Source organism: Plasmodium malariae (genome assembly GCF_900090045.1).
Source record: "Plasmodium malariae genome assembly, chromosome: 13".
Classification (NCBI taxonomy): domain Eukaryota; phylum Apicomplexa; class Aconoidasida; order Haemosporida; family Plasmodiidae; genus Plasmodium; species Plasmodium malariae.
Window position 1 is genome coordinate 1,540,735 of NC_041787.1, and position 12,932 is coordinate 1,553,666.

Genomic DNA, 12,932 nt, shown 5'->3' on the forward strand with positions numbered 1-12,932 from the left:
GTGTGTATGTTTATGTTTATGTGTATGTTTATGTTTATGTGTATGTTTATGTTTATGTTTATGTTTATGTGTATGTTTATGTTTATGTTTGTGTTTATGCTTGTGTCTGTATTTGCAGCATCAACAGCGCACTTAATGTATTAAGAAATGAAAGTAAATCTGCGGCGTAAGAAAATTCAACAGAATGTTCTATAGTGTGTTAAACATACGTTTATAAAAATTAATTAAAGTGAAGATATTTGCATACATAAATACACATATATGTATGGGGGTACACATACAAAAGTGTACATAAATAAGAATATTTAAAAAACTATGAGGCAGAAAATGAAACCTACCTAAGAAAAAGCTACAAGAAAAAATAAAAAATTTCAATATTCCATATAACATAAACTAATTTAAAAAGATATAGTAATACACACACATAAATGAGTCATATGAAAGCCTAATACTCCAAACACAATAAAATTACAAAATTATTTTCTTTTTCCTTTATATCTTCCTTTTTTTATCTTTCTATTAAATACTTTTTGCTTTTTTTTACACTTTATCTTAGTTGGTTTAAAAATATTTTTCTTTTGAATACTTACATTTTTTGACATATTAGCCGTAGAAAATATGTTATCGACATTGTCTATATTCAACAGTTTGTAATATTCATCTTTGGTTATTTTTTTTTTTTTTAACTTTTTATATAATTTTTCTTCGAAAAATAAATCATCAATTTCATCTTCTTCCATTTGTCTTTTTTCACGTTTTCTCTGAACAGTAGTTTTTTTTTGTTTTTTTTTTTTCATTTTTTGCTTTTTTTTGTTCTTTATCGTGTTCTGCTCCTTTTGCTGAAAATTTGAATATTTTTTACATTCCAAATCTCCTTCTTTCTCTTTATTTTTCAAATCTCCTTTCACTTTGTTTTTCCTATTTTCCTGTCTCTTTTTCTCCTTTTCTTCGTTTTTGTACGGTATATCAAAAGTGTTAATGTTAATTTTTTGGAAATTCTTAATTTTGAATTTCTCCTTAAATTTCGGTAATTTAACTAAAGCAAAGGCGTAGCACAAATGCTTTAAGTTTATTTTGTTCAATGAAAAAATGAAATTTAACTGATGGTTTCTGTAAAACTCTATATACGAAAGAAATGCTTTCGTTGAAAGTGAGAATATTTCTCTGTATTCAATTACAAAAAAGACCAAATATTTTAAAAATAAGGTAACCATATTGTTTAATAAAATAATGTTTCTCTTTTCTGTCGACTCGCATTTCTTATCCGCATCATTACTATCTCTCTTGCTACAAACGTCGTTGTTATTATCATTGTTCTTATTGTCATTGTTGCTACAGCTACTGCTACTACTGCCTTCATCCGTGCAATTTTTTTTTTTTCCCCTCCCCACTTTCTTATCCGCATTGATATTCCCACCCATAAATTGCTCACCGTAATAATTCTGATAAAAATGAAAAAAAAAATTTTCATTCTTGTCAAGTGTTGTTATATTTTTTTTATTTTTTCTTGATATATCCAACGCTTCTTTACTTAATATGTTCTCATATTTCATCATACGCAATTCATAATTAAACATAATTTGAAACATGTCAGTTTTTTTAAAATTAACAATATGTACCTTTTTATTTTTTAAGAAGTATATATACTCCTTTTCTTTTTTATTTAATAAAACAATGCTTTTTCCTTTCTTATCAAATCTCCCTGTTCTTCCACTTCGATGAATATAAGTCATATTTTTATTTGCAACATCATAGTTCAAGACCCAGTGTACATTAACATTAATTCCCCTACTCATAATATCAGTACAGAAGATAACTTTTGTAGTAAACTTATTTTTGTTTTCCATTATTTTTTTATAAGCACCAATTCTTTTTTTATCTTTCATTTTTCTATGAATTTTTAAAAGTGTAAATTTCTTTTTGTTCCCTATATATTTTTCAATATAGCAAATAATTTTTGCAAATTGATCCAGTTCATTTTCTTTATATATATTATTATATCTCTTATTAAGGCTTCTTATTTTTTCAAAATATTCTTTCCTATTATTTTTTTTTATTGTTAGAATATTTTTAAATAGATGAAAATAAAACTCAACACAAAAACAAGTCGAAAAAAATATTATAATGTTTTCTCCCGAATTAACAACTGTATTTAAGAATTTAAAAAGAAAAAAGCTTTTGTCTAAATTTCTTAAAACATAGTAATAATTTTCTATTTTTTCTGGCAATTGAAATGTGTTACTTGCATTTTCATTACTATAGTCATGTATATTAGCATCAGCATTAACATTAATGGTACTACTTTTACTATTAATACATTTCGTAAAGTATTTTACTTTATTTGAAAACATATTATAAAACTTCTCTTCATGTAGGCAAGTTGCACTACATATACATGTACAGTACTCTTTTTGTACGACATTTTTTATTATATCTTTAACATAACTAATATAACTTTCTTCTAGCAATTTATCCCCTTCATCTAATATTAAATATTTTAATTTACTTGTGTCAAAGAGGGAGCCATTGCTCCTACTATTACCACTACTACGACTACCACTAATATGCCTACTGTTGTTATACTCATTAAACAGGACAGATAACTTTCCTGGGGTCCCTACAATAATTTGATATCTATTTTTTTTTTTTTTTTCATTTTCAATTATTTTTAAATCCTCCTGTATTTTTATTGCTCCTCGTAAGAGCAGAACGTTTATAAAGAAATTCTCCTTATTCAATGTTTTAAAGTCTATATGAAACTTTTGCGCATAATACAATCTAATGAAAAATAAAAATTTATTTATCACATTGTAAATTTGTATGCACAACTCTCTTGTAGGGGTTATTACAATACCACTCACGTTTAATCCTTCGTGCTTTTTAACCTTTTGCTCAAAGGAGCATAAATTATTTTTTATTCCTTCTTGAGCACATTCAATAATGCTGTAGTTAGCGGCTGTTATGGGATCTTCTACTGGGTCTACTACTGGTCCTGTTACTGGGCCTACAACTGGTCCTGCTACTGGGTCCACTACTGGTCCTTCTATTGGGCCTACTACTGGTCCTGCTACTTTACCCGCTGTTGGACCTACTACTGGGTCCTTCTTCGCTTCTTCCCCTCTAGTGCCTCCATCTTGCTCGATAACCTCTCTTAAAATTTCCTTTTGTATTATATTATTATTGTACATAATGAAATTATCTATATCTATGTGAACATATGAGCTACATTTTTGTATATCAACATTTTCGAAATAATCGTAAATAGATTGCATACTGTCTTTGTTGTACAAAACATTACTACCTATATCTTTGTTATTTTCAACATAAAGTTCAGAATGGTGTTTATTTATATATCTTCGTTTACAGCTAACCAAATACTGTAATATTGGTATTACAAAGCATAATGTTTTTCCGCTACCTGTTTCTGAATGTAGTAAAACATTTTCTTCTTTTATAATATTTGGTATCGCATTTTTTTGTATATTGACACAAAAAAAATATTTTTGCATGAACAGAGAAAATATTATGGACTCGTCTAAGTTGAGTTCTGTAAAGGGAACTTTTTCCTTTTCCTCTTCTCTCATTTTTTTCGTAATTTTGTTATATTGATATTTTTGTAAAATTTAAATAGGCGATATCTTTATATTTCTTTTTTTTGTATCTCTACTTATGTTTTGCTTTTTTGCATTTTTGCTTTTTAGCATTTTAGCATTTTAGCATTTTAGCATTTTTGCATTTTTGCATTTTAGCGTTTTTGCATTTTAGCGTTTTTGCATTTTAGCGTTTTTGCATTTTAGCATTTTTGCATTTTAGCATTTTTGCATTTTAGCATTTTTGCTTTTTTTCTCTTTTTTATTTTTTTTTTTTGATATGCTTCCCATTACGTTGTAATAATTTTTCGTACCCTTTTATTTCAATCTTTTAATTTATTTTACCTCCTGATAGTTAAAAAAGTGTGGTCTGGCTCCGTTATTGTTTTTCATAACAGGAACAACTATATTGCAAATATTATTTCAACTATTTTGCTTCTTTTTATTATTATTATTATTTTTCTTTCCTTTTGTAGATGATACAACTGTTTGTACAAATATTTATGCACTTGTTACAAAAATTTATGCATTTTTTTTTTTTTTTTTTAACTTTTATTTCTTGTATTTTTAATTGGAGGGATAAAATTATATAGCTAAAAGGATAATAAGCTTAATAAAAGATGTATTGTTCATTTGTTTTTCTATTAAACGATGATTTATTAAAATTACTCAAAATTACGATGATATATATTTCTATAAATAGTAAAATTTCAAATTACATGTAAATGTTACAAAGGGAATTAAGACGTGAAAGAGAAACATAATGAAATATTGTACGAGGAGAACGTACCACATTATTATATTAATTAAAAGATGGAACAGAAGGATGCCCATAGGTTTTGTATATAATATAATATAGTGTTGGCTTCTTATAAAAAAATTCCTATAACATTACTGCCAATGTAGCTTTTATTTATTTTATATTAATATATATGAATGCGTAAAATAGCCCACAATATTATGGTTAAACAAAAAAAGGGGACTTACAAATCTGTAACTGGCTTTATGCACACTTTTACATTTTATGAACTATTTTTTGTTAATAATGGAATGTAAATATGTATAAACGTATTATTCGTAAGGTTACATACTTATATAAATGTTAAAGTCATATCTCAATATATACACATAAATGAGTAGGTTAATGTACTTCTTCGCCTACGGGGTAGTTTGTAGCAAGACCAATAATAGGTAAAAGGAAGAAAAAGTAAAATAAAATAAAAAATAAAATAAAAAATAAAATAAAAAATAAAATAGAAAAAAATAAAAAAAAATAAAAAAAAATAAAAAAAAATAAAAAAATAAAACAAAACAAAACAAAACAAAGAAACGTTAACAAATATAACAATAAATATGACAACATACACATCAATGAGTGTTATCAATAAATATGATAGTGTATACTCGTGAATAACTGGCATTACATTTTCCTTTTGAAAAGTTTTAATGTTAAAAAGGGGTTATGTGCACGTATATTTAAAGAGAGCAGTTACTGACTATTTTATTATATAAACAAATGATGATAAATGGTCTTATTTTCCTTTTTAATTTATTTCATTTCCACTCCATGTATGTGTATATTCATTTTACTCTATTATATTTTATTTTTATTTTATTCTTTTGCGTTTATGTGGCATTTTCAGCTTATACAATTATTTTCATCTTCCCTTTAACGTTTACCTTGTGGTGTGCTCTTTTCTTATGTTCATATTGGTACGTACGTATATATGTATGTACGTATATATGTATGTACATATAGATATTTATGCATATATGTTATATGTGTGTATAAATTAACGGTGTGGGGGTTCTTATTATTAGTGCAAAAAAAAATTGCTACTTAAAAGCAGTTAAACTAGAAATGCTTATAAACCAAATACATACCTGTGGCATGTACTTGTTTATACATATTACATGTGGGCATACTTGTTTAATTTATTTTTTAGTTATCATATGCTCCTTTAAGATAAAAATAAATATACGTGCCTTATTATTTCACTTATCCTATTAATATTATTATCACTATATAAAAGAGAAATATGATGCCATGACACAATAACAATAATATGTATGTAATGTATATATATATAAATGTATATATATATAAATGTGTAGGTATATAAATGTATATATATATAAATGTGTAGGTATATAAATGTGTAGGTATATAAATGTGTAGGTACATAAATGTATATATATATAAATGTGTAGGTATATAAATGTATAGATATATAAATGTGTAGGTATATAAATGTATATATATATAAATAGGTATATAAATGATATATATAAATGTATAGATATATAAATAGATATATAAATGATATATAAATAGATATATAAATGTATAAATATATAAATGTATATATAAATGTGTAGGTATATAAATGTATATATATATAAATGTGTAGGTATATAAATGTATATATATATAAATGTGTAGGTATATAAATGTATATATATTTACTTATATGTACATGATCGACGTCGTAATAAAATTCCGTTCCTTCTGTTCATTATAAAGTTGTCTAGAATGAATCATGTAAAAGCCCTTAGTCAACTTGTACGTGCTATTTCTGCAAGTACACAATAATTATTTATTGAGAATTTATTCCTCTTTGTTTCAGAAATAAAAAGGTAGAAAAAAAAAATAATAAATATAAGAATAAACAAATAAACGCGGAAGAATTAAACAGAGAAACCCTTTTGTTGAAAAGGAAATGATTTACTTGCTTTTCCACACTTGCATCTTTTATAAAACATTTAAAAAAAAAAAAAAATTGAAAAAAAATTAAAATTAAAATTTTTAGCAATTCCATTTATACACAAAGAGGTTTTATTCTTTCAATTTTTTTTTTTTTTTTTTTTTTTCCAACCTTAAAAAAAATATATTTTACTTATTTGTTACTTATTTAACCTAAATTACTGCTAACAGTAGTAAAGTTAAATTGCACAACTGTTCTTGTTTCTTCAAATGGTTTTTAATAATGATGAAGCATATATAAAAAATTGTACGAATATAACTGCGTGGGATTAAACAAAAGAAAAAAAAATTAAAATAAATTAAAAAATAAATTAATAATTAATAAATAAAATAAGTTAATAAATAAATAATAGATAATAAATAATATATAAATAATGAATAATAAAGAATGAAGAATAAATATATAATAAATATATAATAAATGAATAATAAATATATAATAAATGAATAATGAATAATAAATATATAATAAATGAATAATGAATAATAAATATATAATATATAAATAATAAATAAATGAAAAGTAAATAAAGCAGAATAAGACAGAGTAAAACAGAATAAAATAGAGTAAAAACAAATAAAACCATGTAAAATTAAATAATTGTGTAATATTTAGAAGTACCGAAATTGTTAACACACTGTGCATTATTCCTCTTTATTTTCATTTCACACCCTTAGTACTGCTTCGCCTTTTTATTTATATTTTAGTTCTTTATTTTCAATTGTACATAAAACAAGTTTAAATACGTACATACATACATACATACACGCTCATTTCAAGTGCAAAAAGTAACACCAAAAGAAAAAGTTTCATTAACGAAACGAAAAAAGTACTACTGAATTCATAAAATGTGCTGACCAATTAAGTTAAAATTAATTTGATAATTTTTACAAAAAAAAAAAAAAAAAAAAAAAATCAAAATAAAATAAAACAAAACAAAACAAAACATAAAAGAATGCTAATATTCTCTTTTTCTAAAAAAATTAAACGCTTCAATTCATTCGTTAACATAAAAGTTGTAATTTTTAAACTGCGCTATTTAAATGTTACTCCTAAAATTTGAACTCGTTATAACATATATACACATTGAATCCTCTTATGCAAAAGAACTTGTTACAACTGCTAAAAAAAAAAATGCGTATTTCAAGTTTTAAATGTATTTTTTAAGTATTCATTTACTATTTTAATTATAATTATAAATGCACTTTTCCAATAATTTATACTCACATTTTTGTTCATTATTGTTCATTTTTTTTCCAGTTTGTTATTGTATTTTGACAAGATTGCACGCTACTATCAGATGATGCATATACGAGCATATCCAAACACATAAGCATACATACATTTATATATATACATGTGTGCGCCTAATATATACTAATAAGCAACACATTTTTTTACATTTTAAGTTTATGCCCCATTTGAATATCTCTTTAACGCATTAATTTTTTTATACGTACACGTGCATATATATATATGTTCCTCAGGAAAAAACACGAAAGTGGCTTTTTTTTTTTTTTTTTTTTTTTGCATCCCTATTTTTTTTACTTGATCTTTCAATTTATTAAATACTCTTAGCTTATTACTTCCCCTTACATTTTAAAAAGCTGGTTAAGTTGTGTGAAGTATTTTTAAAATTGTATGCAATTAACTGAAACAAAAAAAATAAAATAAGGGAACAAAGAAGGGAACAAAGAAGGGGACAAAGAAGGGAACAAAGAAGGGAACAAAGAAGGGAGCAAAGAAGGGAGCAAAGAAGGGAGCAAAGAAGGGAGCAACGAAGGGAGCAACGAAGGGAGCAACGAAGGGAACAAATGACAAATAGTGAGAAAAAAAAAAGGAGTGAAAACGGTATTTAAAAATAATCCTTTTAAAAAGAAAGATTAAACAGTAATATATCAGGAGAGAGAAAAAAAAAAAAAAAAGAAAAAAAAAAAAGAAGGGGAAGAAGCAATAAAGGTAGTGGTAGTACTAATAGGAGCAGCAGCAACAGCTGCATAGGAAGCAGAATCGGGAAAGGAAAAGGAATGAGATGAGCATGGCCCCAAGGAACCATAAAAGTGACTACAAAAAAAAAAATGAAAATGATGCAGGTATAAAAATAAAAATTAACAAAATTGATAAAAATCACAAAAATAATAAAAATCACAAAAACGATAAAATTAATATAAACGATAAAAATGACAAAAATGATAAGAGTAACAAAAATAGCTTCAAACCAAATGGAAAAAATGAAGAGGGAAAAAAAAAAAGAAAAGACTACAGTAATTCGGATACAACAAGGAGGAGAACAGGCAGACTGGAAAGTCATGATATCAGTAAGATAAAACATGTAAGGAAGGAGACGCACATAAACACAACTAATAAGAATCGACCCTCTTGTAATGTTATAAAGAACAAATCTGAAAACAGTTATAAGAATGTAGATGTACCTGTTAATGTAAAAGGAAAAATACCTAATAATAGTAATCGAGAAAAGGTGCCAAAAGGAGATAATACAAGTTTACTAAGTAGTAATAAAGACATGGCATTTCAAGGTACTATCAAAAATCAGAGGTCAACTATAGCGAGAAAAGAAGAAAATACAAATGAAAAGGGGAAAAAAAAAGATAAAAAAATAGAAAAAAAAAAAGATAAAAAAGAAAAAAATACGTTAACAAATGAAGGTTTAAATGATAAATTGAAATGTCAAAAATTAAATAAGAGGCATATTGAAAAAGGAAAAAAACATGCAAAAAATATTAGCAAAAAAAGTGAGTTAACCATAACTAATACAAGGGTGAAAGGCGTAAGGATAAACAAACTGACGAACGAATCAAACAGAAAAATGAAAAAAATACAGCAAAAAAAGGGGAAAAAATTAACACATATGCAAAATGAGAAAGAAGTGGTAGATAGTGGAGATTTTTTGTCATTAAGGGAAACTCAAAAGGAGAGTGGTATGTACGATAAGGCAGAAGTAGAAATGACTGTGGAAGAAGAAGTGGAAACAACTGCGGAAGAAGAAGCGGAAGAAGAAGTTCAAGTAGAAGCGAATGCAGAATCAAAGGATAATGAAGAGCTGAATGGAGGTGACGGTGGTTCCCCATCGAATGAAGAGAAAAATGGCAAAGGAAAAAAAAACTATGATGAGGCTTTGCCATTTTGGTGTTTTATGCAAAAAAAGTTAAAGGTGAGAAAAGCAACACAAGAAAATTATTATGGAGATAGTATAAAGAGGAGAAGGAAAAAGATGATGAAAATGAAAAATAAGGCAATAAAAAAATCAATAGATGAGTTAATAAAAAACAGTACTTTGAATAATACAATTATTACCGCTAATAATAAATTTAACATATACAATAGTGGAAAAGGAAACGCTCTGTACTATTTAGAAAGAATAAATTGTAACAATGAAAAATTGAATGCAGATAATAAGATAAAACTAAATGTTGTATCAGAAATAATAAACATTAAAAAACAAAAATTTGTAATAGGATCATCATATAGAAAATGTGATTTAGTAATAAAAGGAGATATAGAAAGTGAACAGTGTGAATTGGTATGTAGATGTGTTGAGAAAAATATTAACCATTCAAATGATATAAATAGACAAATAAATAAATACAATTTATTTATTATTAATAAGTCTGTAAGTAATAGTACAATAGTTAACAACACAGTTGTTGATATAGAACAAATAAAAGATGAAGATACCATCTTTTTAGGTATTGATCATATAGACAAAAAGAATACCGCTAAATATATTTATAAGATAAAATATAATAAAATGGCCAACATTTTTAATATTAATAATTTATGCCAATATAGTAAAGATAATTGTATACATGTACAAATTATCAATTCAGAAAAAAGAGAAAAAGGTAGTAAAATTATCTCTAACAATTTTTCCTTAAATAATCAAAATGAAGAACAAGAATCTCAGGTCTCTATATTAATATTTCTCATAATGAATAATAACCCTAATATGTTAAATGAACCAATTTATTATATGAATAATTTAAATTGTTTTTCAAATTTAAATTCTACTCCTAAAAAAAGTGTAGAAAATGTAAAACAGGTTAAGAACTCCACATCTGTTAATAAAATGATTAAAGAAGACTCTCCTAATACACAATTTAATGAAAGCATTAAAAAAATTAATAAAATTTGTCAGAGTAGAATTTCCCCATTATGTGTAAAAAATTCTATTGAAAAGGAGAAAAAATTGAAAGGACCATTAAAAACTGAACATCACTCGAAAGAACTACCAGTAACTTTATTAAATGCTTGTGCTGAGTTGTGTAAAGAGATAAACAGAACTGTTACCAAGGATAATGATAAACAGGCCAGTTCATTTAAGAAGGGGATGCCCACGCTAAGTCGTGGCACATTGCTTATGCCAAACAGTTGTACATCGATGCCACATGATAGCACATCTATGCCAAACGGTGGTACACCTATACCAAATTGCTACGTAGCGCCAACGAAAGCAAATAACTTTTATCAACATAATAATAATGAGCACAATATAAACACCAATTTTCATAGCAATTCTGGTTCTAGCCAAAAAAATTGTGCGTTCAGTTGTGATAATAAGAAAATGTACAATAGTCACACTGTAATTCATAATATAGCAAAAGGTGCAGGAATAGAAGAGGATGTCAGTAATATTGTGAAGGATAGTAGAGGTATGAATGATCTACTAGGGGTAAGTAATGCACGTGAAAAGTGCTCTAACTATATAGATGGTGATCATTGTGATCATCATTTTGAACATCATCATGGTCCTCTTTCCAGTTGCACAAAAAGCGCCAAAGAAGAAAACATGTATGAAAAAAGCCTTTTTGGTAGTACATTACAGGTTCATAATAATTCCATAGAGGAAAAAGAAAAAACAAATGTAAACAGTACAGAAAAGGAAAATATGTTCGAAAGTGCTAGTAACAATATTACGCATGAACATAATATTATGTATGAACAGTTTCTAACGAAAGACCGTAAGGACTATACGAATGGAAAGGAAAAACGCTCGATCGGAGTAAATCATACAAATATGAACTGTAGTAAAAATATTAGTTCTCTTTCCCCATCAACTGACTTGTATTGTGGAAAAAATTACCAGGATGTATTATATAATAAGAAATGTAACAAAGATGAAAATGCGATGGAAGATGAAAATAAGAAGGAAGGTGAAAATGCGATGGAAGGTGAAAATGCGATGGAAGGTGAAAATAAGAAGGAAGGTGAAAATAAGAAGGAAGGTGAAAATGCGATGGAAGGTGAAAATAAGAAGGAAGGTGAAAATGCGATGGAAGGTGAAAATGCGATGGAAGATGAAAATGCGATGGAAGATGAAAATGCGATGGAAGGTGAAAATAAGAAGGAAGGTGAAAAATATCAAGCAAATATAAATCCTAATGACTCTTTAATGATGACACCAGGAAAATATGGTAATTTTTCGAACAGCAATAATAATCAAATTATGTTTTATGACTGTAAAGAAGAAAAGATGATGCATTCTGTTCCTTCTGTTAATAGTAATAATATACCCAATGTAACGCTTAAAGCATCTGAGTCTAGTGAATTTTTGAAAAATACCGAAAAAGGCCTGTACTCCTTTTTATATTGTAAAAACAATGTTAATGATTCAAATCATGATTTTACATTATGCTTAAAAAATGAAAAAGGGGTAGAAAAATATCTAAAAGTTATAGGAGAAATTAAAGTAAAACGAAATGCCATTTTTTCGGACCTTAAACATAATATAGATTTGAAACTTTTAGATAAATCTATTGAACTTACAACTTTCAATAAAATAAATTATTTGAAATGTGAATCCATTTCCAACAAAAAATATTCCATTCATTTGAATGCTTTTTCTGATAAATTAGATGAAACAAAATTTAATGAATTTTCTGCTTTACATCTAGATTATATTGATAACACAAATTTTTCAGATTTAGATACCACTGAAGCATTTGAACTGAAAAAAATGTTATTTATAAAATATGACGAAGAATAGTCATGCTTGTTCTTCGTGTTACAAAGTATGCTGTCATTTTGCCATTTTTTTTTTTCAATTTCTTTCACTTTTACGTTCACTTCTACGTTCACTTTTACGTTCACTTTTACTTTTTTTTTTTATGTTTTCAAATATTTTAAATGTGCTAGTAGCTATCTTTGCCTTTTTTTTAAAGAAAACTTGTGAAGTTTTTTTTATTTAATTTACATTTTTAGTGTTTAATTTTATTATACTTGCATAAGTATGCACATATATACACGTGTATACATATATATATATGTATAAGTATGAAACATTTTAATCTTTTTGAAAATCTACTTTAATAACTTTTTTAATTGTTATTTAATAGCATATTTTAACAAAATGCCATAAAAACATAAACAGAGTTGGAAATATGAGTTTATCAATATTTTTTAGTTATTTTCAAAAAAATTAAAAAGAGCATCTTTCAATATATGGAATTTTTTTTTTTTTTATAAATATAACAATTGCACTTTAAAACTTTATAGAACCAAGAAAATGCAAAAAAAAAAAAAAAAATATATATATATATATTTTTTAAAATAAAAGAAT

General features: G+C 25.9%; 2 protein-coding genes across 2 annotated transcripts; one reads left to right on the forward strand and one right to left on the reverse strand.

Annotated features, from left to right (window-relative positions):
• Nucleotides 1-476: 476 nt before the first annotated feature.
• Nucleotides 477-3,584, reverse strand: SPB4 (ATP-dependent rRNA helicase SPB4, putative; the record flags this gene model as incomplete). Its single annotated transcript, XM_029007389.1, has 1 exon — nt 477-3,584. One exon carries the CDS (start codon nt 3,582-3,584, stop codon nt 477-479), a length of 3,108 nt encoding a protein of 1,035 aa, XP_028863783.1.
• A 4,803-nt stretch (nt 3,585-8,387) lies between these two features.
• PmUG01_13039900 (conserved Plasmodium protein, unknown function) lies at nt 8,388-12,359 on the forward strand (the record flags this gene model as incomplete). The annotated part of the gene is made up of 1 exon (XM_029007390.1): nt 8,388-12,359. The coding sequence occupies one exon, from the start codon at nt 8,388-8,390 to the stop codon at nt 12,357-12,359; it is 3,972 nt and encodes a 1,323-aa protein (XP_028863784.1).
• Nucleotides 12,360-12,932: the final 573 nt, after the last annotated feature.